Here is a 27172-nt window from a genome sequence, read left to right as displayed (position 1 = left end):
GCCTTCCCATCTCCCATTTTTTTTTCTCTCTTTTGGTAAATAAATCAAACCTGTCACTGCCCTTACTTGAGTGCGTACCACAGTTTCCAAGCCTTTGCCAGTGGCCCTTTTGCTTTAAGTGAAAGAGCTCCATTAATATTTGAGAAAGCCATCTACTTTTAGAAGAAACATGGTAGAGTGTGAAGAAGCCAGGCTTTGCAGTCAGACTTGTCTGAATTCTGACTCCTGACATGCTACTTACTATTTCATGTCCTTGAACAAGTCATTTAGCCCAAACCCCCCATCCAGCCTCAGTTTTCACATCTGTAAAATGGATTGCTATAATAATGCAAGAGTTGCTGTGGATTTATGAAGTGTTAGATCTTCAGTATCTAACCTGGAGTATGTGCTCACTGAGTCTGACTAGGTGAGACTCAGTGCTGTTTTTACAAGCTCTTCTGCTGATCTGAGATGTTGCAATGCAGGTGTGCAAGGGTGAAGTCATTCAGCACGCAGGCCTCACAGGATCAGCAGGAGTCTGGGCCTTTCCAAAGCTCACTTTGTGACTGTAGAGTGCTCTTTCCAGATCTCAGATTCATCTTTTAGAAAGTGAAGTGGCTCAGTTCCCTTCCAGCTGTGAAATTTTAGATATGTATGGAGAACATCCACTGAGTTGTCTCCCAAGAGACTGTGTGTACATGGAGGCCTCAGATTTTTGGTGATTTCTATTTCTATGCATAGTACCCTGCACATTGAGCCTCTTGATAAGTATCTGTGGAAAGAATGAATTTATACAATCTGGAAATTGGTATGTGGAGTCCATTTTCAGCCTGCTCATTCTGAGATCTTCAGAATGGTGAGAGTTGCCTTGGACATGTTGGTTGAACATTTCTTTTCAGGGATGAGAAGGTGACCAGTGGTTGATTTGGCTGAGACATGAAAGGCAAGGCCTCAATTCTCTTGGCTTCTGACCCTTGGTCCCTCTGCCTATCAAAGGGAGGGACAGCAATTCTATTAGAAGAATAAAGGCTTTTGCAGATACTTTCTCACCTTCTAAGATAGGCCCTGGATTAAGTGGTTCCTTTTTTAAGAGCAAAGGACTTGGCAACGAGCTCTACATCACATCAAAAAGCTGTGGCTTAATTAGAATTAGACCAAGTACCCTGGCTCCCCTGTTAATATGCAGACTGTAGTCTGTGCAGCCACAGGAGTCCGTCCACTGTGTGCAGGCCGGTGCACGAAGAGTTAGTCAACCCCCACCAGTTCTGCTTTTGTTTGTTTACACATGGGACTGCTGAGTAAATTTTTTTGAACAAAGGTCGCCCTGGCTAAAAGGTTTTAAAACCACTAAACTGGAACATCTTCACAGTTAATTTGTTAAAAGTCAAAATTAAAGAAATGATCCCTAAAGCTTGAGGGAAGCTTTAGCTCGTTTTTTTTCTGTCTCACCCCTTTTCACTACAGGTTAACTGTAATGGCTTCACAATTGAAGATGAAGAGCTTTCTCATTTGGGATCTGCGATATTTCCTGAGTAGGTTGAGTCTGACTTCTTTTCTTTTCTTTGTACTTATTTAACACTAATTTGATTTTTTTAAAGAATTTTTATATAACCCACCTAACTGCATGTGGCAGACATGAAACTCCAAGTGAATTAAGACAGCTTTTTAATCTGCCAGATTTCAAAATATTTCCCCTACACTTAAGGATCTGAAGGTAGTAGTTAGGAGAACAGTTGCTTGTTAAGTCCTACTAAGCAGAGAGCTATTATTAAAAGAATATTTTACAGTGTGCATGGAAGGAGCAGCCCATGCCCTGCTGAGAAATTTGCTTTCTGCACGTGTATGCTGTGGAAATCTTTGGGTTTCTTAAACTCAAAGTGAAACATTAATTTCTAAACAAAAAATTGGCCACAGACTTATGTAGAAAATACACAAACTTCTTGTTTCAATTGTCCTTTTTTGAAAAATCCAATAAAAAAACAGCACAGTTTGGAGAGAGACTCTGCTAAAGTAGTGAACTAGAGAAAAAATTCGAAGAACTGTCAGATTTTTCTCTATATTTCAGGAGTAATTTAAGAAAGGCTAGCCAGTTGACAAATGAAGATCTTTATAGCTCTGACTTTAATGGAATGCCAAGATTAGCTTTGCCCTTGTCCTGATGGAATGGGTATTTCCAAAATAACTCAGTGCCCTGAAATTCTCAGGTGAAGTTGGGGGAGCCTTCCTGTATACCTCTGTCTGAATTAATCCCCATTGTAGATTACGTCCATCTAAAAGGAGATTGCTCGCTACATACCATAGGGTCCTTGGTTACCTTAACATGTGTGGAAACCCCTAACACTATGCACTGGCCGAGGGTGCTATTTTTACTCCTGGAATGTGTGTAGCTGCCAGGCTTCATTCACCAAGTGGGTCAGAAGGAGAAGAATCCGTACAGGTCTGCATCTCCTGAGCACCTGTCACAGGCTTGTTGGAACCAGAGATACAGAAAGTTTCCTCATGATGCTACTGTTCCTGAGACCAGCCTAAGCAGTTTGAATTGTGATAATAAGGAAAGAGATGTATTTTGGGAAAGGTTCTTTTTAGCCTTTTGCTCTTGGGAAAAGGAAGAGAGAGAGAAGGGGCATTGGATTCTGTGGAAGAGGTGTATTACAGCAACTTCGGTAATCACATGGTCTCTGCAGGGTTTTGTGCCCAGTATCTTAAAGAGGAGGCTAAGAGGAAGTGGTGGTGTCTAGGTATCACCCTCTTCCCCCAGTGATGATCCAGAACAGGACTTACTTTAGGCCCCCTGCCTTAATGAAGTTCTCCCACCTTCTTACAAAGATACACAGAGGTCTATTGAAATAAGGAATTACTTAACACTTTCTGTAAGGAGATTTTAGAAATCGTTGGGGAACCACCCTTTTGGTGCCTTTGTTTATCAGATTTCCTGGGCCCTGGTTCCCTGTGCATCACTTGTCAGGAAGCTGGGTGGGCTGTGGTGCAGGGAAGAAGTATCCCCCCCCCCTCCCGCCCCCAAGACGAGACTACAAGACTGGAACGTGCTACCTGTGTGTCCCAGGCACAAGCCTAGCTACACACTATACGCAGACCTCTAGCAGGGGACGGCCACACCCAACCTGGACATGGCACACCCTTGAGCATATTCTCATCAATCTTGGCGACCCCTTTCCTTTTTTGTATGTTTGGGGCAGGCAGGAGAGGTGTTCCGGTCACCAAAGATCAGACATGTGGCACTGGCCATCAGAACAGTGATACATACATATGTAGGAGTGTGAGCCCCAGTTTCTGGGCAGTTTTAATTGGGGGAAAAATCCCCTTGGGCAGAAATCATATCGGCATTGTGATTTCAAAGGCAGCATTTTCAGAGATCAAGCACTCTTTCCCTGTAGTTTAGAAATTTCTGTTCTCAGAACTTTGACCTTGATATAATCAGAAAGCTCAAAGCCCCTCGCATAGGCGAATCTCTCTCCTTCTCGTTGTCCCTGAAAATCAGACAGTGAGCAGCAGGAGCAGTAATGTCCCAATTTTCCAGATGAGGAAATTGAGGTGCAGACAGACTCCAATGGGCTTCTCTGCAGCTTCAGGGGCCACAAGCCCTCCCTCACGCAGGCAGCTGGTATTTCTTTGCCTCTTAAGGAAGTGTGAGAAATGATCCATTTGGACAAAAAGCCACTTGGAAACAATAACTCATTTGTCTTGTATATAATGTAGCTGAAGGTATTGCATTTTGGTCCCGCGTCTACCAGGAAGGAATATTTATGGCATTTTTAAAAATTGTGTTTAGCTTAGATAGCAGTGTTTTGATTTGTGGGTTTCACTTTTCAATATAGAGTTTAAGATTTTAAATATTATTTTAAATGCATACAGATCAACTTTTTAGAGTAGTCTAAGCTGGCTTTCACCTGTTTTTTTGTTGTTTTACAAAGACTCGTTTCCTCTAACTCAGCAAATAAGTGGCCAAGGAGTTACTGAAACTGTGCTGTCTGTGCTATTCACAAAACTGGGGTTTCTCTTCTGGTTGACAGTGTTGCGTTGATGAATCATAGCTGTTGCCCCAATGTCATTGTGACCTACAAGGGGACCCTGGCGGAAGTAAGAGCTGTACAGGAAATCAGTCCTGGAGAAGAGGTATGTGGCCACAGGTAGCTGTGACAGTGGGCTCACGCAGCTGTTCTAAAAGGCAGTGCAGACAAAGCCGTGTGGTGTCGGGGAGGTACTGTTGGAGTGATTCCAGCATTAAACTGCCAGTAGGAGCACTGGTAGGGGAGGTAGAGGCACCACCAGCCCTTCCCTCCCCCAGTGTAGGGACTGGGAAACAGCAGGTCTCCATCACCTGCTCACTTATCCCTTCTCCCTTTCCCAGACTTCTCACCTGGAAAAGGCTGGCCTAGTGGATGGCTGTGCAAATTTTCTGTGCTCTTTAAGTAGCTCCCTAGCAGGACATATGAACTTTCAGGCACTGTGATCACATATTTGAAGTTCAATTTCTGTTTAATTTGTAATGCTATTTTATGGACATTTTAAATATAATTATTGGGGTGCTAAATGAGAAATGCTTAGATTTCTTTGAAAGGTATTAACTAGTTCTCAGGTAGATGAGGAATTGGTGCCCAGTATATAGATTGGCCCCTCTACCCGCTGCTAAGCCCGTGGTGCCGAGGGTGTCCTATTCAGGGCCAGGCTGTCTAGGTTTACAGATGTCTGATGGAGGCATCCTAGATTCCTCCTTGTTAAAACATAGTTTTAACTAGGGGTCAGAGTACAACTGTTGGGCCCCAGAGCTCCTGTGGGCTGACTGGAGGGACAAGGGGTTTGTCTCCTAGAAAGGCTCAGCTTGAGCCATGAACAGTGACACTGGAGTGGCCTTTGTCGCCATCTTCTGGAACCTTCTGTTGGTTGCACTGTGTCCATCAGTCATTTCTAAGAAAATCAGGCCAACTGTTGCCGTGTGTGGCAAGGCAGGGCCGGCCACGGTTTCTATCGCCCGCAAGGTCTCACAGATCTTAAATGCAGTAACTTCATTTGGGGAATTCACTACTTTGGGGGCTTCTTACCCTTCAGAGAGGAAGGAATCCATTCCTCAGTATCAGAATGAGCCGTGTGTCCAGTCCTGTTCTTTGGTTGGAGAGCTTGGCTGCCCCTGCTGCTCCTAGCCCTGTGCTGCTCCCCTGCTGCTTGCCTGGCAGTGCCTGAGGTCACTGGCACACTGGCGGCTTTGAGAAATCCATCTGTTCAGGCAGACATTTGCCTGATTGTGTGGGATGAGCAGCCAGTGCTGGCCCTCTCCATATGCTCCAAGTCTTAGTTATGGACCCTGTTACAAAAAAAGCAAGGACAGAACAACCCTGTGAGCCCAGAGGTAAGACTGTCCACTTCAGGATCAGGAACTGCCTGCTGGCTGAGGCCACAGCAGGTGGAGTCCTGAAAGCTGTTTTCCCTGCCCTGACTTCCGAGGCCACCAGAGCCACAGGTGTCAGGCTCTAGAGCTGTGCCTCTTGCTCTGTAGCCTTCTGATGTCAGGAGAAAAGGTGAACTTAGCAGGACGTGTGTGTTCCCACTCTCCCCTGTGTGCACCCAGCAGTAGCAGCAGCATCACCCAAGCATGCCAGGTTGTGAAATAAAAGAGGCCAAACAAAGGCCGGGCAGAGAGCACACAGGCCCAAACCCAGGGATGAGTCGACTCTTAGCCCAGTGGGTCCATGGCTTCTGTCCATGAGACTAAGGACACACCCACAGCCTGCTCTGTTTGGTGAAGAACAAGAAGGCAGGGAACCTTTCAGCCCTCCAAGTTGTGGTTTAGGAGCTTGGGTTCTGTAGATACTCTACACCGCCAGGAGCTGGACATGTTAGGTGGCTAGAGTTTCCGAAATCAGTGCCTTAAGGTAAACAGCAGGTTCCTCGGTGGTGGCCTCCTTATCCTCTGTCCCTGCAGTACTACCTCAGGTGTCCACAGAGTTATGAGAGTAGTATGGTTGACTTTCTCTGTGGTAGATTGAAGCTTGACCTTCTTGGCCCCTTAGGTATTTACCAGCTATATCGACCTCCTGTACCCAACAGAAGACAGAAATGATCGGCTGAGAGATTCTTACTTTTTTACCTGTGAGTGCCAGGAGTGCACCACAAAAGACAAGGTATGTCACTGATTGGCCAATGGCTGGGACTTGTGCTCTGGCTTGGGACCTCTGCTGTGGATGCGCTCCCCTGTCTTCCGGGCAGATTTCCTCCTGTGGTGTTTTTGACCCTTTTGACCCACCTTACCAGACAGCCAGAGGGAATCCAGTCAGACCAGGTCTCTGTTGAGACCTGTTTCCCAAAGCTAATGAACACATTTCCATTCACTGTACAAATAAGAGAAGGATCTGCCAGATGCCTGTGTCTTGAAAATGACTGTTCAAAAGAGGGGAGAGAAGAGAGCAGGTGAGACTCGGGTCCAAGCTCTCCCACCTCCTCATGGAGTTCATGGGATTTACCCCTGCTCTGCCCAGGTTTGTTTTGTCAGTGCCACCCCTCCTTACTCTCGTCTCTTGATGCATTGTTAGGTGAACACCATCTGCCCATAGCAGATATATTCTTTGTTTCCTACCTAGGGAAAATCATCTAGAAAATCAAGATTTTCGTTTTTTTTTAAAAAGGTAATTGAGTGCCAGGCAAGCTCCAATAATAATAACAACAACAACAATAATCTCAGCTACTCTAGAAGCTCAGGCAGGAGGATAACAAGTTTGAGGATAGCCTGTATAATTTACTGAGACCCTGTCTCAAAATAAAGCCTGCTGGGATGTAGCTCAGTGGTAGAGCATCTCTGGATTTAGTCTCCAATAATACACACAAGCACGCACATACACACACATACATATGGGTGTGTGCTCGAGAAGGATAATGGCTTATTGAATCCGCCTCTTAGATATTGTCCAGTTTCCTCCTTTTCTGCTGTAACTTTAGAATGGCCAAGTCTTGCCTCTGCGTAGGAATATGTATTGAGAGGTTTCCTTATCTGTATGGTTTCCATGGGAGGTAAAGCCTCGCACTTGTGGATGTTTCCCTCAGGATACAGCCAAGGTGGAAATCCGCAAGCTCAGCGACCCCCCAAAAGCAGAAGCCATCCGTGACATGGTCAGATATGCGCGCAACGTCATTGAGGAATTCCGGAGGGCCAAGCACTACAAATATATCCTTTACAACTGTGCGGGCAGCTTACTGTCCCTCGCTGATGAGAAGTGGCAGGAAGTTGGCAAGAAGGAGCAGGAGGGGGTATATTTGAGATTCTGGATATTGAAAGAGGCCTGCCTCTTGGTGATGTGTGAAGATATATTGACCAACCATGACATGGCATCAACTTTGTCATGCATCACTGTGCTGTTCTTATTTCTCCATACTTGACTCCTTTGGTCAGGAGCTGCTATTGCAGAAGACTGGGGAGCCATCCCTGGCAGGCTCTGATTTGCTGGATATTGTGCTTTGGGTAGAGCAGTGTCAAGAGTCTGATTATTTCAACTCCTCCCAAGGGCACCAAGTAGGGCTGTTGCCACATAGCAGATGAGGTGGCAGTCTTGTAGGTGCCAAGTAGCAACTTGCCCAGGGTATACGGTTGATGGTGACACACCTAGGTTCCCAGCCTTGCTGATTACCAGAATCCATGTTCTCAACCACTGTATTATAGCATTTTTGGGGGATTTGAAAAGGGATTGGATTTGTACCCCAGAGGGCAGACCTTAAAACTGGTGCGAGGAAATTGTGGAAAGCTGTTGTTTTTCAGCATAAGAATCTTGAAGGTAGAGGGTGTAGCTAGGTGGTGGAGTGTATGTTTACTATATGAGCAGTTTTGGGTTCAGTACCCAGCACCAGAAAAAAAACCACACCTTGTCATGGTGGGTACAACTTCATTAAAAAGGCTGCAGCTAAAGTGCTCAGGGTTTCAGTTTGGTTGAGAATTTGAATTCAGTGAAAAGACTGAGAACTGATTCTAATCAACATTGTTTATATCAGAGCTGAGGGTCGGTACACTGTGGCTGAAATTTCTTTCCTAGTTTATTTCTTAGAGAAAAAATGTAATTCCTTTCTCTTTTGTTTGGCTTTCTGTAATTTACTGAACTCAGGCCTTGCACACGCTAAGCAAGCCCTTGGCCACTGAGCTATGCCCCAGCCCTGTAACTTATTTTTTTCAGGTGGTGAGGGAAAGCATGGAGGGGACTAAAATAACTCCTTGAATACTGCCTGGGGAAGGACAGGGCAGCATCCCCTGCTCACCCCCTCCTGCTGTTTACCCCCATCCCTCAGTCATTTCCTTGACACCACAGCACCCCCTAGTGAGCTGCTGGAGATCTGCGAGCTCAGCCAGGAGAAGATGAGCTCAGTGTTTGAGGATAGTAATGTATATATGTTGCACATGATGTACCAGGCCATGGGGGTCTGCTTGTACATGCAGGACTGGGAAGGAGCCCTGAGATACGGTCAGAAGATCATTAAGCCCTACAGGTAATTGCAGTGGCTATTTCGATTATCCTAGCATGGAGTGGGATTGGGTTGTTTCAAGGGCACAGGGTAGCTGTTTCATCTTCCTGTCCTGTGTTATAATACACCTAGAATGGCTGCTGCTTCTCTAACCACACGTAGAGGTGCAGATGCAGGTGCAGCTGCTTCACTGACCCTGGCCCGCTCCCTGCTCCTAAGGAGGCAGATTAAAGTTAGGCAGGGGAAAGAGTAAAATCCCTCTTCAGTCCCATTCAGACCTGTATTCATAATAGATAGTTGAAAGTAATATTAAAAAGTATTAAAAAGCACCAGTTTGCCTCTGTACCCCTTCCAAAGTAGATGGCCCTTATGAACTGGTAATTGTTGGTCTTCAAACTCTGCTTTTTCATCACTTTTCACAACTTCTCCTCTTTTTGCCTTTTCAAGTTGCAGTCTCACTTTGTGTATGGGAAAACTGGACTAGCATGTTGTCTGTGGTCATTTAATGCCTCCCTCACAGGTTTGAAGAAAGCAAGTTGGGTTTTATTTTGTAGTAGTAATACTTAAGCCATAGGGAAATGTCCTGTCCCTAGGGGGTTATTAAACTTCAAAGTATGTGACAGATGGAAGTAGTGGCATTGTCATCTGTCTCTGACTGGGATGGGCTGGATCTGATTGCTGGAGGGCTCCCCAAAGACCTGGACATTATGCCATTTATAAGATCTGCCTAAGATCACAAAGATCAAAACCTCTGGGCATTAAACCAGGAAATCCCTGTGTCCCAAAAGCACCCCAGGTGTTTTTCATGAGTTTGAGAAGCCCTCAGTACCCACTCAAGCTGTAAGATTGGGGACTGTAAAGCTTGTGTCTGGTCTGAATTTGTACTGATTCTGCCATCCACTTACCCCACTGTGCCGTGAGTAGCCAGCAGGGGGAGCGCAAGGGGAAGCCAGTCCTTAAAGTCTTAGAAACAATTTGTTGGATTAGAAATAATCTCAGCCTTCCCTTCCTCCTGGTGTGAGTGAGAAGTCCTCTCCTCTCATGCACACCTCTTTTGAGAAAGCAACAGCAGACTTGAGATTGTTCTCAGCTTTGTGATTGTTCTTCCAGCAGGGCCTTGCTGTGCTGGACCGTTTCTTAGTTTAGCCTCTCCTGGAGGCCCAGCTCTGCCCTGAGGGCTGCTGGTCCCAGGACTGCCTCCAGGCGGCAAGCTGCCTCCTACCGGGGCTTTCAGCTGGACATAGTTTCAGGGTAGACTGGGTGGAATAGACTACATGTAAATAAGCACCTCTTACACACTGTCACCTGCAAACTGCCTCCTACGCCCTGTTCCCAGGGCAATGGCTCTTTCCTACGCAGACTCCAACAGTCAGCAATCTTCTCAAACCAGAGAGTACCTTCTGGATACAAAACCCTCTGCTGGACAATAGTGAAGGAATGCCTAGAAGAAACGGGAGGTCTTTGCTTACACCAAAGGGCTTATAGTTTTGCTAAACTAATTTACAGAGTGCAGCAGAAAGGTGGGGTTAGTACACTCGCACACACAGTGTGTCTTATCTTTCTAATGGGAGAGGACAGAACCGATTGCTGCCCTCATAAATGGGACATTTAATTTAAAAAATGTTTTCCCAGAGCCTTGCTTTGGGTATACCAGGAGTAGGAAACTCGACCAAGATTGAATGTTGCATTCACAAATATTTTTGTGTAGAGTTTCTCTAGTGGTTTTGATGTAGCTTTTTTGAAATGCAAAAACTGCAAAAAGTGGCTAGCATTTGTGATGAGGCGGTGGTATCAACCCATCCGAGCCCTGCCCATAGCCCAGCAGGATATGGAGCAATCCTCCGCCATGGAGTACTGGGTCTCAAGCTCAGGGGCCACAGGCTTCCTGTACCCACTCCATGGTCCTCTGTGCAGCGCTGACGAGGCGGCCTGTTGTCTCTCCCTTTCTTCCAGTAAGCACTATCCCTTGTACTCCCTCAACGTGGCCTCCATGTGGTTGAAGCTGGGAAGACTGTACATGGGCCTGGAAAACAAAGCTGCCGGAGAGAAAGCCCTGAAGAAGGTATGTGTGGGACTCAAGGTCAGGAGTCCAGTGGCTGGGAGGCCTCCTTAATGGAGAAGCAGCTCCTGTCCACCCTTCAGCCACAGGCTCAGGGGTGTGTTCAGCGGGGCGGGGTAGGTGTACAGCAGGAGGGGCTGGCTGAGATCACAGGCCTAGCCCTGGCTGAGGAGGAGGGATACTACCCACCCCTTGGGAAGCCATGGAAGTAGAAAGGCCACCAATTGGGCCAGGAGACAGTGGCAAGGAATTCTCCATTTGTCCCTTTAGGATTCAAAATAAGATGCCTGATGATGCATTTGCAGTTTCTAAAATGCACTCCATCATCATTCTTCCAGTACCAGTTAAACACTAGGACCCTTATGTGTTATTTCTCTTTTAATTCTCACAAAAATGAGATAAGCTTTCCTGATGAAGGAAGTAAGGCTCAAGTGGCTGTAAGGAGCCTGGGTACGTGGCGGGGCCTTCCATCAAATAGGGGTCTTTCTGAGTTGAGAGCTTTAGTCCCTCCCAGTCATGCAAGGACCAGGGGTGGTGGGAGACTGGACTTGGGAGGCAGTTCCTCTTAGTGTGATGGCTCTTCTGTGCCTCCCCTTACAGTAGCTCAGAAACATACTCCTGGGTATTGATTCTCCTCGTTCTTTATGTGGAAGTTAACAGCACAGTGTAATCTGAGAAACAGTCGTTTGCTCCTTCCTGTAAGAGACTGTTTATAATTGTTGTGGTCACAAACTAGGCCTGGAGGCCTAATTCTCCACATTCCCAATGGACTATTCAGGGAAATGGGCTAAGGCCTCACATCACAAACTGAAGGGTCAGGGCACAGCCAGGACGGAACTATGAATCAAACGAAAAATTTTCTTTAGACTATGGATTTTGTCATCTTGTTTATTGACTTAACGAGGCTGAAGGAAAATTATCGTTAGGTCATAATTGGAAAGTGTTGACAGTTATAGAAATACCTAGAATATTGGAGCAAAAGAATTTCATGAAAACAGTTTCTCTACATCATTTCTCCAGCTACTACCCTTCATATTTTTTGCAGAATGTGTTACTCAGTCCAAAGGATAACTGTTCGATTATCATATAATCTTGTCTGATTTTTTTGTAAGAAATAGACTGTGGAGGAGAACAAAAGCTCTGGAAGCCAGTTTGCCTTCCATCCCTTAAAGCAGAGAAGTCCTCCTCGAATTCCAGTTCCCCTGGGCGGAGGTATGAGGAACTGGCTTTGAAGCTCTCATCTATTCTTTGTCTCGCTCTTTCCTAGGCCATTGCAATCATGGAAGTAGCTCATGGCAAAGATCATCCATATATTTCTGAGATAAAACAAGAAATTGAAAGCCACTGAAATTGCATCATTTCAGTTTTCATTCAGAAACCTTAAAGGATTTGAATATTTCAGATCTTATGCACCACTCCAGCATTTCTATAAACTAATTGGAATGAGAACACTTCTTGCACTTCAACCTTGCACATGCCATACTTTGAGGGTGTTCTTGATAGTTCACCATAATATTAATTTTGAATGCTTTCTTTTTTCTAAGAGGTAATGGCATGGTTTCATATAATATATACTGTGGACACACCGAGTTTTTAAAAATGCATTTATTTTTGCCTTCATGCCTATTGTAACATCCTGAACAAATTTGACTGATGTAAGAGAATAAAGATAGAGTACTCAAGGTTTGTGTTTGCCTCTGTCTATGGGGAGGATTTCCAAGGGTGGGAGCTTGGTCTACAGTGGAAGTGATACTTATTCTCCATTGTTCAGTGCACCTAGGTCTCCTCCCCAGAGGTGGGGTCAGGCAGCCCCTTTATTCTGCAGTTTGAATCGTCTCTCTGGTATCTTACATGCTTAGAGCATGCATTACTTTCTTGGCCTTTTTTTTTTCCCCCTTCACTGTCTGAAAGCAGTTTCCATCTCTCATTCCATTAACTGTTCTGTGCAGTACTCTCCTTTTTTGGAAAGCCTCCAGAGTAAGCTTGAGATGGAAAAAAATTTTTTTCCTTACCAACTCTGTGTTGTGAGCAAACACTGATCTCTACCCACACAGCCAGCAGGAATCCAACTTTTTGCAGCTTAAAGCCTAGACAGCAGAAACCTAGGGAATTGTTTGTTAGCAACCATGGCACTAAAGGACACAGCAAGCACTCCTAAGTACAGGGATGTTTCTCAAGAAAAGTGTCTTGGCCAGGCGCAGTGGCACATGCCTGTAATCCCAGCAGCTTGGGAGACTGAGGTAGGAAAATAATAAGTTCAAAGCCAGTCTCAGCAATTTAGCAAGATCATGTCTCAAAATAAGAACATGAAAAGGGATGGGGATATGGCTCAGTGGTTAAGCACCCTGTTCACTCCCTGATATTAGGAAGAAAAAAAAAAGTGTTTTACAGCTCAAAGAGAAATACTTTTGCATCAGTTAAAAAATAAGCAAAGTCTGGTGGTGCTGACACTTGATTATCTTTCATAATCATGATCTGAATACAGTTCAAATGGTGGTAGATCTGCTATGGTTTCTTCCCTTCCTTGTCCATACAGACCTTTCAGTTTGTTGCACACAGTGGGATTTAGCAGGCAGAATGTATCCTCTTCTATGTAGTCCAGTAAGATATTTATTGAACATCTACTTATGCAAAATACTCAGTATCTCTTCAGTGCAGGTTGTGGTTCAGGGGAGTTTAGTGTTTTATGGATGCTAGTTTGCAGTCATGGAAGTAGCTCATGGCAAAATATCTGTAGATAAACCTAAAATAAGTTCACCATCTTTGACAAAGTTTCATAAAATTTATGAAATTTCTCAACAAGTAATACAAACATGAATGAAAAATGTGGACCATTCTTTCTTCCTCATCAGCTCTGTCCTGAAGGTAAGATCTCTGTAAACAGTTTGCTTTATCTGGTCTCCCTTTTTCCCATGCTTGTATAAAGCATCTAAATAAAGAGATTTAGAAAAAGGCAGCATGTGATATGATTTTGTAATCTGCTTCTCTGACTTAACATGGGCCTCTTTTCATTTCAGCACTTACAGATGTGGCTCGTTCTTGTTAGAGGCAGAACATTGCATTGAATGCAGAATCATAATTTATTTATAATTCCATTTATGGACAGGTGGTTTTGCCCCTTGATGCTATTACAAAATGCCACACTGAATAGTGTAGGGGGGAGGGGAATAGATTCTAGGAAATATAATTTCAGGATCAAATAACAATCTTTTTAAAAATTTATATATGGCTACATTTCCTTAAAAAAAAACTTCACTAGGTATGAAATAGAATATAATTGCATTGGTTTTCCTCTCCCTCATAACACGATACCATCATTTTTTTGGCCCAATCGAATGTGTGAAATATCTTTGTTTTTTGTGCACTTATTATTATTAGTGAGGATGGGCACGTCCACATATATTTAGAGATTATTGTATTTCTTCTGTGAATTGATATTCAATTCATGGCTGAGATGTTTTTACGAAACATGTGCATGTTTTTCATTTCAGTGCTAAGGCCACCCAGAGTTAGTGGTAGACTGCATGTGTTTATGGTCTCAGTCCCACAGGGCTGTACCCACTTCTGATACCAGTCACCATGATCACTGTCCCATTTCTGTCTGACCTGGTTACAGAGTCGGGGGTCCCATACACCATTGCCCATTGTGTTCAACAATTTGCTACAATGGCTCCCCAAACTCCAGGAAATACTTTTACTTACTATTAGCAGTTTATTATAAAGGCTGCAAAATGGAACAGGCAAACGAAGAGGCTGAGCACATGAGATCTGACGCCATGGAGTTGGATTGCCCTGTTATTTATCATGAAGCACGAGCCCACCTCATTATGAAGGGGTCACTGGGTTTGTGCCATGGCAGCCAATTGGATGGAAATCTGGGACACAGGGTGACAACCTTTCAATCCAGAGATGAAGTGAGCTGTTAAAAAGTCGAAAGACAAAATACAAGAATTTGGATTTTCAATAGCAGCCTGGTGCCTGCCTTTTCCACATCAACAATTTGGTGTCTGAGAAAATGACAGTGGAGGCCGAGGGGCTTGGGGTTTAATGAAGGTTATCACTGCATTTGTGAGAAAGACCATTTCCATACATTGTTCACTCCATTTGGCTAGTGATCACCGCTCTGATTTCTTCTAACCAAGACAACTTTGAAAATTTCATATACAAATCTTCATTATGATCAGATTATACAGGATAAAAGGTAGGTAGCAATAAATTGGCTTTATAAAGGCAGATTTTTCCTAGACACCTTTGCTTTGAAAAGAATCTTAGAAGTAAGGGATAGGTATATGCCTTCAACTAATGCCAACAGTGCTAAAGAGAGAAGACTGTTTTCTCTGGGAAAAAAAAAAAAGGTTTATTGCATATGGAAATCAATAGATATCTTTTATATAAAAAAAAAAGGTTAGAATAAAGATCTCACATTTGTAAAGGCACATATGAAACATGTTACAGCAATGACAAGGACAGTGAGAACATCATCTAGGACCAATATCTAAATAAGACTTTATAAAAACAGATAGAAAACAGTGCAAAAAATACTGTCAAAGTCAGTTTTATACACCCCAATTGTGTATGAAACTGGCAAGCATAAGCTTATTTACTGATATAAAATAGCACATAGAATAGCATGCATAGTTTCATTTAAGGCTTTTAATATTATTAAACTGACAGGGAGTCTACACCAAAGTACAGTTGACATGACTACAGATAAAGTCACTCCCTGACTTAGGGAATGTCCTATAAACTCCTCAGTCCGTCTCCCCGCCATAACAACTGTAGTTTGGTAGTAAAGAGACTTGGCTTTCATCTTGCCAAGTATACCAAGTGGCCTCCATGGGGAGGAGAATGTGTCCCCAGGATCCCAAGTCCCAACTTGGAATGCATTTCTCACCACAACAACATAATAGTTCCGTGGTTCCATTTGCAGGTCCGTCCATGAAACTCAACCAGTTCTGACACAGGCCTGTGTTTTGGCTGTGTTGGAAGTCAGTGGGCTTCTGTGGGCTGACCCAAGAACTTTAATAAGAACAAACTGGTTTCTAAGTTGGGGACTTTCCTGAATATCATTTCAAAACAAAACCTATTAGACATCAATTATTTTGAAGGATAGCAAAATTCACAACATTTTACAAAACAGACCAAGGAGAGCATCACAATACTGAGATCACAGAGTACAACAGTCCAGTGAAACAAAATAGATTAGGCTGTTATTTGATGTAACACTAGTTACATAAGGTTATACATTTAATAGTCATCTGCATATGTAAATCTGTTTTCCCTCCCATCCTCAACCAGGTTAGTTGACTTCTGAAGGCACAAGGGATACACAGAATCGTCTCTAATGGAGAGTGTACCTTATATGTCTGAAGGATAATGTTAAAGAATTTTAGGATTCCAAACAATGGCAAGAAAGTTCAGAAGAAACTGCAGTGAAATTTTACAGTGTTCAAGTTGGGGGTGGAGGGAATAGCTCTGAATGACAGTTTTGGTTCTATGCTGAAAGTATTTACTAGCTAACACTGCAGTTGAAGGAGGAGGTGGGAGGCCCTGAGAAATGCTGAGAATGCCAGGCGCCCCTTCCCTGAGAGTCACCTGGCTAAACTCAAAGCAGCATTCCTGAGATTTTAGCAAAAAGGTTTCACCCCAAGGCACAGAAAGATCCCAATCTCAGCTTTTTTCCTCTAAACCTTTTGTCAGATGAGATGGCATTTCTGTTTCCCTGAAGGACGAGGTTATAAGAACTTCCACACAGACTGGATAAACTGCTTATTCTGCCCTCCTAGATGACTGAATTATTGATCACAATCTACCTTTTGATGTTCCTTGGCAGCCCAGAGACACAAATCTGCCTCCCCAGATTGGTCAGTGTGTGTAAAGGCCATGATGAAGGGAACATGGTCCGGCGGCAAGAAGCTAGAAACCAATTAGACCACAGATGTCACCGCACCAATGTGAAGCTACCTAAGTTCTCCTCAAAATAAATATTAAATACCATGGCAATCATTGTCTTAGGAGTGTTACCTACTTTTGCTTTCATTCGTTCTAATAATGATAGCTGTGATCACTGAGGGAACAAAAGGGTAAATAAGGACAGCTTCCCCAAGGCTGACAGTTTTCTAAGCTACTTCTGGTTATTTTCACTTGTCAGATCCAATTCCTGGAAACAGTAAGTTTTTTTTTTAAAGAAAGATTAAAAGATTCCCTAGTTACATATTTTGGAGAGGTTCAAGACAATGATGATGACCAGACTAACTTCTGTAGGGGTTGCACAAATGGGGTACGGAAAGAAAAAAAGCGTGCTCAAGAGATGAACCAGGAAGCAAATGGAAAAAGCATGAAGAGCCAGCAGAGCCTTGAGTGAATGAAACACCCTAGGAATAAAGATGTGATGTAACACATGCTGCCTGAGAGATGGGAAACGAATGCAATCACTGTGTTTATATTCTACATTTTTGTGCTCTGGTTAGATACTCGATCTATAAAGGAAAAACTTTCTGCAGCACCTGAGATCACTGACGAGAGGAAACCTAGATGTTTGGGAGGTCTGCTCACTAACCCTGAGAGCTACGTAGCTGAGCAGAGCCCTCAGCATAAGGCTGCGAGGAAAGGAAGGGCTACCAGTGCAAGACGAAAGATGTGCTCTTGAGCAGCTAACCCAGGCACACAGCATACACGGCATCAGGGTTCATGATACTCACCCAGCTGCCCCTCAGCTAGGAGGATGCAGTTGGACACTAGAAGCCAGGGTAAAACAGATCCCAGTGCTACAGCAATCTTTTCCCTGGGTGCCACTTCATAGTTTCCAACACTCTGACATTGCACAAAGCAGGGTAGGGAATAGGAGAGATATTCCAGGGTACAAAAAATTGTGAATTAACATTTTCAGAGGAACATCAGGGCTAATCTAAAACCATTATAACTCTTCTCTCCATGTATATCTTATCTTTGGGCAAGCTTAGGGCACTAAGAATGATCCTGGTGGCCCAGAGCATGGCAGAAGGAACAGTGACTTTCTACACATATTGAGGTTGTCTTTGAACTCCAGCTCTCTTGCTTTAAAACTCAATGTCCCTGAAATTATTTGTTAAAATGGGAAAGCTGGACAAAGCTTTGAACAGTAGGAATGAATACACATCCTTCCTTTTACTGCATCAAACAACAAATTATGCAGGCTGTGAAATCGATTGATGCCAGATACTGAATGCTAGGGTCAGGGATGTGTTAACAGGGAACTTTTTTAGTTTGATCTTGAAAAAGAAGATACAGCTATATTAAGCTGAAAAAGATAAGAAAGGTAGTCTATTGGACAAAAATGCTTACCTACCTGAGTTTCTACTGGAAATGCAAAAGCTGGATAAAGGTTGGGCAAGCTAATGGTTGAATTTCACAGAGCCCTTTGAATAAATGGCTTCTGGACAACCTGGTTTCGCAGAATTTGGTTAGTTCACTCTCACATTTCTCCCAGGCACGTTGCTGTTACTTTCTAAAGGTGTAGCAGCAAGGTATTTTTGCTCCCAAATGACTTGGAAGCTGAGGTAAAAACAAGAATCATTCTGCCCACTTTGCTTGGACATCAAGGGAAGTGTCAAAAGCAATTTAATACCTGAGAGTGTTATTTCTACCCTGTAGGACCAATTGGGATTATTTCCATCCTATAGAGTTAACTAAGTTGGTCACCCACCAAGTCTATTGGGAAATAAGCAGTTCCCATGGAAGGCCCACATTCTCCTTTGGTAAGATAGATGAATAGTTGCTCTGCTCATAAAAAGAAAGTGCCAAATAAGAGCATGATGTGTGTCTAATAAAAATCAATGGCGAAAATTAAAACATGGCAGCAGAAGAATCTTGGGTAAAATGGGAAAGCTGAATTCCCCACAAAACAACTTCTTACATTAAGAGCCCAATAGTGATTACTTGGTGTTTCTGAAAATTTCCTTCCCTGAGGAGCCCAATGGAGCTAGCATTCCTCAAACTGAGGAGGAATGGTGGATAGATTAACACCAACATGGGTCTGAACCAATCATATCCCCTGAATTTATGTTCCCTGGCATACATTCTGTCTAGAATATCCCTATACTCTTCCCCCCACCCTGCCTCCATGGATTGGCATTTCTTTACCAAATAAAAATCAATAATTATGCTTCTTCCCCCATCAAACACAGCGTTGGAAGTAAGAGTGAGATTAGATGGTACATTCTGTTTTTTGACTATGGACAGCTTTGGGACCCATGTCATGTTTTCTAATGAATGGACTGAAGTCAGCTAATACAGATCAAAGTAGTCAATACATCAAGAAAGGACAATAGTTGAAAATTCCATAAAAATGTATTTGATGGCCAACCCAGCCTGTCAGAATCAACCATGCACTATCACCTCTGCCAAAAGTGACTTCTGAGCCCTGGGAGACAGCCTGCTCACCTTGTAGGGGAGGATCACAGCAGCAAGGCCATGTGCTCACAAGCCAGGCTGCCCGCTACGCACGCACACTTTTGTGTTCATTAGCGCTTCCTTAGAGAAAAGACATAAGGCATTGGGATCCACTGTATCGGGAAAGAAACAAACTGTACATAGTAGGTTGACCCATATGAAGTTTTTATGTTCATAGAAAATAGGCTTAATTAGTGGAAATTACATATGGGTCAACCTATATTAAACTAGAAAAGGAAAAAAAAAAGCAGTTAACTGGATAAAAATGCTGACTTACTATGCCTAGCAGAATTTGGAACTGCAAAGCAGAAGCCAAAAGAAGGCAGGATAAAGGCTGAGTACGAGCCAGTAGTTGGGTCCCATAGCCTGTCTTTAGCAGAGTCCCAAAAGACCCTCCATCCAGGCTAATGGAAACTGACTCAGGTAAATAATGACTGTCGTTATAATCACAAAGTAATTTGTCTTTATCTAGAACCACAAAGGTTGGAAAAGTAAAACTGTCTCAGTTTAAGCTCCTTGAAAGTTTATTCCTCATCAATTCCCTGTGGAGATGTTTTTACCTTCCTGATTGCGTGGCTCACCTCCAAATGAGCATAGAAGCTGGTTTGTCTTTACTCTCATATAAATAAATGTCTGACATACCTCTCTAATGCAGCTAGATCCTCTTATGTACTTTGTATCCAGGGAAAGATCTGTGTGTGTCTCCCAAGAACCCCACAAAATATAGCCCAGCAGGACACTTCACAGCATTGCCAGCAAGCTTATCTTCATCTCAAGGATGAAGACATCAAATTCAGCCCCGGGATCCAGGGACCATGCTGAACAAGGAAGATCACTTTAGGTCAACATATCTAAATGAATGCAAATGAAAGAAGCAAAATATCTCAACTGGAAAACTTCAAAACTAGAGGTTGGAAAATATTAGATAGCCTTGGTGTGAGAGGGTACCTTTTATTACCACCATTTTAATTTTTTTCCCTTCAAATCCAAACTGCAGCAATAGACCCTGACAGCTCTAGCTTCAGACTTGATACATCATCAGGAAGTCATTCCAAAAGCTCTAACTAGATAACTAATTTAATACACTTTGCTTCAAAGTTTATTCCTTGGCTTGCTTCCCAGATATAAAGCATCTCTGGGCAATTATTATGCAGATGCCACTAAAAACACTTTGAATGGCTGCTGATAATTTAACAGGAGATACACTGGCATTCACTGGAGATGTGAAGAGGAAGGCAAAATGTGCTAAAGAACCAGAAGCATTTGCTTTTAAAAATGAAATATGTGGAATAACTTTTAAATGTTTTCCTCTGGGTTTCAATATAAACTTTGGCTAGGAAGTTGGATATAAGACCTACTTCCTCTCTGCAATCTTGTGCATTAATGAATATTCTGATAGCATAACCCTTTTCATTGGGTTTCAATGAAGCCCAAAAGTGATGAGCTCAAAGAGACATCAACTTTACATGCTGCCCGCAGGAGACATTTTAACAGTATTCACATTAGGGCTTCGAGTTAAAAGATAAATACTGAAGGTATCATTGTACAATAAAATAGTAACTGAGACAGTTCTTAGAATATTCCAAGGATGAAAAATCTCTTGAGGAAAGGACGTCAATACTTTTCTGCCTGCTGATGAGCTTCTCTGTTCCATTTAAAACACATGTGGTACTAATGATTTTCTTTTCAGAACATATACCCAAACTCCACAATCTACAAAGCTCAGTTCAAGTAAAGACTCTATAACTGCATCTCACACCTTTTGTATAGAAGAAAAGAGAGGAAGTTCTCCAGATATTCTGAGTGTAACCACACCCAATACCACACTGGCCCACAGTGGAAGGAACTGGTTGGTACCTCTTCCCAATGAGTTAATGGGGAATCTGGTTTCATAGGCAGCTGTTAGTATGTGGGATGGGAGTCACAAGAGCAAGCTCTCTTTGGTCAGTGTGATGCCATTCTTTTTCTCTTTTCATTCAGGAAAAAAAAAAAAAAAGCAATGGAGGAAGGCAGGTAGAACACCCACCATGTTCTAAGAATAAAAACCCCAATCAAAAAGTGTGTCCAAGAAAAACTAGATATAGAAAAGGAAATTCCCCAGAATTCAGGAAGATGGAAAATGTGTGATACATGATTTATTGTATAATAACCTAAGAAATTCAGAAGGATTCGGATGAATGAAGTCATAGGAAGAAACTAAAGAACCAAGCTTTAAACTGATGGTGGTTCATACCATAACTGACCAGAGAGGGGGTTACATGGAGTAAAGGGAGCAATGGGAGACTCTGAAAGACAAATTCTACCATCTCATCAGGGTGGCAAGATTTGGAATACAGGGTCCTGAGAGAGATTAACTATACTCTTGTAGGCCAAAGCCTGGAGATGATACCAGCACAGTGAGGGTCACATTGTTGGTGACTCCTGGCCAGGGCCCCTGCTAACTAAGTGCCAAACAGCTCCCAGAAATTAGTTTCGTCAATGGTTTTCTTTATAACCTTTTCCATGACTGTGATTGAGAGAAAAATGGAATGCACCCAGCACCTCAACCTGCAGGATCTTGTCCAGCACACACTTGATATTTAAATAAGAAACAATATCAAGACCCTGCCCAACTCTGTTCTTTACCCACCCTGGGCCATTATCCTCTCCCAATCAGGCAAGAGGCCGAGCTGCACAGATGGCCTGGCCCAGGGCCTCAACATCAGCAGCCTGGAGTCTGAGAAAACAGAGAGATGCAGCAGATATACAGGGTGCAGTCCCAGCAGGAAGATAGGCTCCAGAGCCCAGAATAAGGGGTGGTTGAGAAAGACACAAAGAGCTCCTCATTCGCCTGAAAGATGTCACTATGTCCTATAAAGGGAGAATTTTCTCTCACTGTTCTCATCTTCAATTCAAGCTTTTGGGGACATAGGAGGGCAAGAAAAGAGATTATAGAGGATAAGGGCAGAAAGGGAGAGGAAAGTGACTGTCTATCCAGGGCTCATGAGCCCCCAAAATATGAGAGAATAATGTGTTTTCTTCAGTAAAGGGTCTTGGCCCTTTTCTTTATATTTCAGGATGAATTAATTTTCTTGCCATTTTTTATTTGGACATGAGCAATTAATTAGGCTGATGAATTTCAGGATGGGCTACAAATCTGGCTTCAGCTTCACTAGAGATGTGTTCCCTTATGCCTCTGTCCCCAAAATGACCCACTATACAACCTTCCCTCCTGACATATTACAATGCAGATCAGTCAAAATGTGGTTCAAATGAAAAGTACTATATTAATATGAAAACTGCATTATAATAATTCACAAAAGTTATTCCAAAGGGGGAAAAATAAATTATCTCATATAAAATAATACATGACATTTCTGGGTAATCTTGGCTCCTGGCCTATTGCCAGCCATCTGCCCCCAACTGGGGGAGCAGATGTTGTCTGGAGGTGATTCCACCTGCAGGATGGAGCTGGATCCCTCCTCCAGGATCTGGATCTGGAGATTAAATGAGTCTGGAGTTTTGGAGAAACTGGATGAGGACTTGGTAGACAAACTTGTACTGAGTGATGGTCTGGATCATGAACATTCTTTGCTCCCTGAGGAGCCTCAGCATCATGGGGACTTCCACCTTCTGCAAGAAAAGAGAAAAGACATAAATCCTGAGATGCAAAACTTTCTTCAGGTGGTTCTTCATCTGCTCATTCAGGAAGCATTCACCCACTGACCACACCCAGGTACAGACAAAGCAAAGGACCCTGGCCCCACTAGGTTTTAGGAATCAGAGTCTATACTAGTAATTAGAGAACTTGATCACCAGTTGTCACTGGTGTGATATTTTAAATATAGCCTAGACTGCTAGATAAAACTTAGAGGCTGGGGGGTCAACCTGATTGCTACTGTCAAATCTGCCAGACCCAATGACAGGATTTCAGGCATCTCTGGGTCTTGTGTAAAGGAAGGAGCATAATGTGTTCCTTTAACAGCAGGGTATGGCCTTGCCCATGTTAGGTGCAGTTCCTCAGTATGCACCTACAGGATCAAATGATGAAATGCATGCAGAGAATTTAGTGCACAGTTCTTAATGAATGCAACTCATAAATGTATTGTTAATGTGATTATGTCCATCTTGCTGTCTCTCAGGACTGTGGTCATGATCAAGCAAGATAATGTATGATAAGCCTTTGAAACATCAAAGCATCTCTGAATACCAGTTTGCAGTAAATGACTTTCATTAAAAATATCTTGAGTATTAAGTAAGACTGCCTGTGTATGAATCCTTTGAAAACACAGCTCTCTTGAATGGAAGGAAATTAATACCTTGGGTCATTGGTGCTGACACAGACCAGAGACTGTCCCAGTGACCCCTCACCCTCACCATTTCTACCTTCCCCAACCAGCCAGCCATGCACAGCTGAATAGCCACTGGGCTGTGAGGCCACTATGCCTAGCCACTCACTCTGATCTAGGAGATGTCAACCCAAAACAGATGGTACCCATGAAGTTATCAAGAATGCAGAAAGCATTCAAAGTTACATAATAAAAACTGATCTGCATGCCATACTTTGTAACCTCCAAACCTTGAAAAATAATCTCAGTTATTTCCAAATTTTGGGTAGCTATGATAACAGGGGCCATCCTTAGAAGTCATTCTTATCAAAACCAACTAAAGAATGTACACCACAGTCTTAAAGGGACACAGTCAAGTCCTGGGTAATGATGACAATAAAGGCATATGAATCCCCAAACTATTAGTCAAAATGTAGAGCTGAGTTTATAAGCCTCTAAAACAAATGGGTCTTTGCCTAAATTACACTCTAATGTGATCTCTGTCAGGCTGGAGTAGTGGCTCAGTGTTACAGCCCTTGCCTAACACATGTGAGGCACTGGGTTTGAACCTCAGCACCACATAAAATAAATAATAAATAAAGGTACTGTGCCCATTTACAACTAAAAACTAAATAAAATTTTTAAAAAATAAAGTGGTTTGTCATGACATACAACAATCAAGAGACAACTAATGATGGACTTAATTAATGTTTGATGACTGCTGCTCTGTGTTGGGCACTGAAGAGTTGGGGGCAGAGAACAAGGCCACCAAAGGCTTTGACAGGGAAGGTAGGGGGCACAGGAGCTTGGTGCACAGGAGCTCAAAGCGCAGAGCTCTGACAACCTGGTGAGGTTTCTTCTGTGGAATCCCCGCTCTAGCACTTCCTGGGCATATTACTTCATGTACCGTGACTCAGTTTCTCTTCTGTTACTTAAGAGCATTAAGAGAACCCATCTCAGTGTTACTGTGAAGGCCTTTTGAGTTAAAGCCACAAGGCTCCTGGAATGGTGACGATGCATGGTAAACGCTAAATATAGGGCAGCTGCTATTTCCACTGTCATTATCACTACCTCTGCCTGTCCCACCTCCTCCATCACCCAGCTCTGGTACAGACCTCCACCACCACCAACACGCCACCTCCCCTTTTTCAACCACCACACCTCCTCATTTTCCACCTTCCCCACCACTACCTCCTCTTTCCCACCACCATCCACCTCCTCCTCCTCTACCTCCACCGCCACCTCCTTTACCCCTACACTTACCACCACACCTTCACCTTCTCTACCACTTCCATCCCACTGCCATCTTCCCCACACTCTACCTCTTCCACATCTACCATCCCCTCCACCTCCTACACCCCATTCCCAAGTCTTCCCCATCATCACCTCCCCTTCCTCCTCTACACTGCCAGCACCTCTCTTCCACTACTCCCACCACTTCCTCCTCTATCACCCTCTCACCATTTCCTTCAGAACTATCACCATCCTCATCTCTATAATCTATACAACTTGGCCCCCAAACCAATTTATTTTCTCTTTCTGATACAGAGCAGTTGGAAACAAAGCAAAGAAAGTTCCCCTGGTCCTCAATGAGAGAATTTTAACCACCCTAAAGATTCACTCCCACAGGCTCTGCTGCTAACTGCCCTGTATCCTGGCCTACTGCCAGCCATCTGCCCCCAACTGGGGGAGCAGATGTTGTCTGGAGGTTATTCCACCTGCAGGATGGAGCTGGATCCCTCCTCCAGGATCCGGATCTGGAGATTAAATGAGTCTGGAGTTTTGGAGAAACTGGATGAGGACTTGGTAGACAAACTTGTACTGAGTACACTTATGAGGAGTGGATCTTTGCTCAATCTCACCCAGAGGACATTTTCTCCTCCTCACTCAGTGGGGGAGAGAGAACTTATTTGGGAACAGCAGCAAGATCAAGACATCTTTTCCTTGGCTAGTGAGAATGGCACTTTTTGTAATGACTTGTGGCTGCACCAGGCAGCCACATCTAGAGGATCAAGAGAGAAGCTTGAAAAAGGAAGAACAGGTGCTCCCTGGCAAATGTGTGAGCAGGAAGATGTTGTTATTAACACTCAGTGACCAAAAGCACTGGGTCATGGGGAAGCTTCACAGAGCAGCCCAAGAGAGCTATCCTTTCCAGTCCCCAACTCGCAGCTACCAACCTTGCTGTAAGCATCTCTGATTCAGTATTTATGCTCAACTTTTCTATTTACAAATGAGACTAAGAGGGAAAAGTGCAAGAAACAGAAATGCCATTTTGCTGACAAAACCACATGAATTACAAGCTAAAATATAAAGTAAGCTAAATCTCGATGTGGAAAGAAGGCAAAAAAATTTTGGACAAGAGACACACGGGACACATGATTCCATATTCATTTGTCAAAACCTCTGTTTAAAACACAAAATAGCTACACACATTCCACTCTTATTTTGAAATGTAGGCTTGAATCCGACTAGACAGCACTGAAATGGCTTCAAAACAAAGTAGAGTTTTTTTCCCTTCACCATCCACCAATAGCAATTATGGGAAACAGGACCGATAAGGCTGGCTATATTTGTGCTGGGGAAAAGGAAGTGAAAAATATGAGTCATCTTGCTATCTTTGAGTATCAATGGAAACAGAAGTTCTTTTTGGATTGACCACATACAAGCAAGGAATGTTCTGGCATGCAATTGGGCACCGAGGAAACCCTCTGCCTTTGGACACACCACGGAGTGCAACCTTTCCAAGTCTCAGGAGTCCACAGGAAGTTCTACCAGCCCATCCCTCACTGTACAACGGGGCTGGCTTTGATGGGTACTGTTTGTGTCCCTATAATATCAGGTGAGCAATGGACCTCATGTCATGCTTCATGGAACCACAGTGCTTGATGGGTCTCCAAAGAGCTCCGAACAAACAATCTTTCATGTCAGACAAGATGGGCAGAATAATCGCTCGAATTGAAAAGGGGAAGAGGTCACTGAAGAAGAGTGGCAGGAAATGAAAAAAGGGATGATTTGGTGAAAACAGTGATATGAGAGGATTAAAAGATGTGGAAGTGGAAGTGGAAGTGGAAGGTGGTGGCAGCAGTCTCCTCCTTGCACTGGGGCCACCAGGGCCACCAGCGTGAGCACAGACACGTTCAAACCATGTGCACACTAATTCCATTGCACCTCATTCCATTTTCCTGAAGGACTGGGACTTAGTGTCAAGTTATTCATTGTACCTGAGACTTCCAGATACTTCCAGTAGTGACAGGGTACAGAGAAATCCCCAGGTGAGACAGAGTGATTAAAAAAAAAAAGAGAAGACAATGACATTTCTGCTTTGTGATCTCAACTTATTCCATAATAAGAGTTTATCAGCAAGTTTCATGTTTTGTTTTGTTTGGGCTTGGGTTTGGATTTATGGTTTTAAATATTAGGCTGCAGTTGGGATAGCCCCTCTTCTATCTTCTAGTAGCATAAAATTCCTTTGTGCAGACTGAAAGTCTCCAAACTTTACCTTTTTATAGGCAGGAGTTTTAAAATCCTTTGCAAGTACATGTTAAGTTTAAACAAGAGACTTCTTTAAACTCAACATGTACTATTTTCCAATTAGTCTGAACACAACAAATTTCATAGGGCAATATTTAATCTGATGGTCAACCTACTGAAGCTAGTCAGTAAGCATGTGTATTAGCATATCAATTTCTCCATTATAACATTCTATAATTTTAAAACTTCCAAACCACTACCAGAGTTTCCTTGCATCTTCCAAGCCTTATGGTGTGGAAACAGAATAGAACCAAATGGCATGAGGCATTAACAGTAGAGGTGAGGATGATGAGGGAGCAGGGAGTGAAAGCCCTTCAAATGGCCAAAATACATTTTACTGTCATGTGTAACTAGAAATAAAAATTAACAACAACAACAACAGCCTGGGCTTGGGGGTAGAGCTCAGTAG

The 27172-nt window shown here is 43.3% G+C and overlaps 2 protein-coding genes across 5 annotated transcripts in view; one reads left to right on the top strand and one right to left on the bottom strand.

Annotated features, from left to right (window-relative positions):
* Positions 1–12177, top strand: part of Smyd2 (SET and MYND domain containing 2) — a 47599-nt gene extending 35422 nt beyond the window's left edge. Inside the window, exons 6-12 of the mRNA XM_027934705.2 lie at positions 1444–1511; positions 4011–4113; positions 6006–6116; positions 7033–7153; positions 8286–8460; positions 10390–10498; positions 11763–12177. Of these exons, the coding sequence (XP_027790506.1) occupies positions 1444–1511; positions 4011–4113; positions 6006–6116; positions 7033–7153; positions 8286–8460; positions 10390–10498; positions 11763–11843 (768 nt within the window). The 3' untranslated portion in view covers positions 11844–12177. The remainder of the gene's footprint in view (positions 1–1443; positions 1512–4010; positions 4114–6005; positions 6117–7032; positions 7154–8285; positions 8461–10389; positions 10499–11762) is intronic.
* A 57-nt stretch (positions 12178–12234) lies between these two features.
* The window catches only part of Ptpn14 (protein tyrosine phosphatase non-receptor type 14), a 180198-nt gene continuing 165260 nt past the window's right edge, over positions 12235–27172 (bottom strand). For all 4 annotated transcript variants that reach the window (XM_071600087.1, XM_027934704.2, XM_071600085.1 and 1 more), the window contains exon 19: positions 12235–22537. In XM_071600087.1, the coding sequence (XP_071456188.1) occupies positions 22409–22537 (129 nt within the window). In that variant the 3' untranslated portion in view covers positions 12235–22408. The remainder of the gene's footprint in view (positions 22538–27172) is intronic.

The sequence above is a fragment of the Marmota flaviventris genome, chromosome 12 (assembly GCF_047511675.1).
Source record: "Marmota flaviventris isolate mMarFla1 chromosome 12, mMarFla1.hap1, whole genome shotgun sequence".
Lineage (NCBI taxonomy): Eukaryota > Metazoa > Chordata > Mammalia > Rodentia > Sciuridae > Marmota > Marmota flaviventris.
The sequence above is the reverse complement of the archived record's forward strand: the minus strand, read 5'-3'. Positions and strand labels throughout refer to the sequence as shown.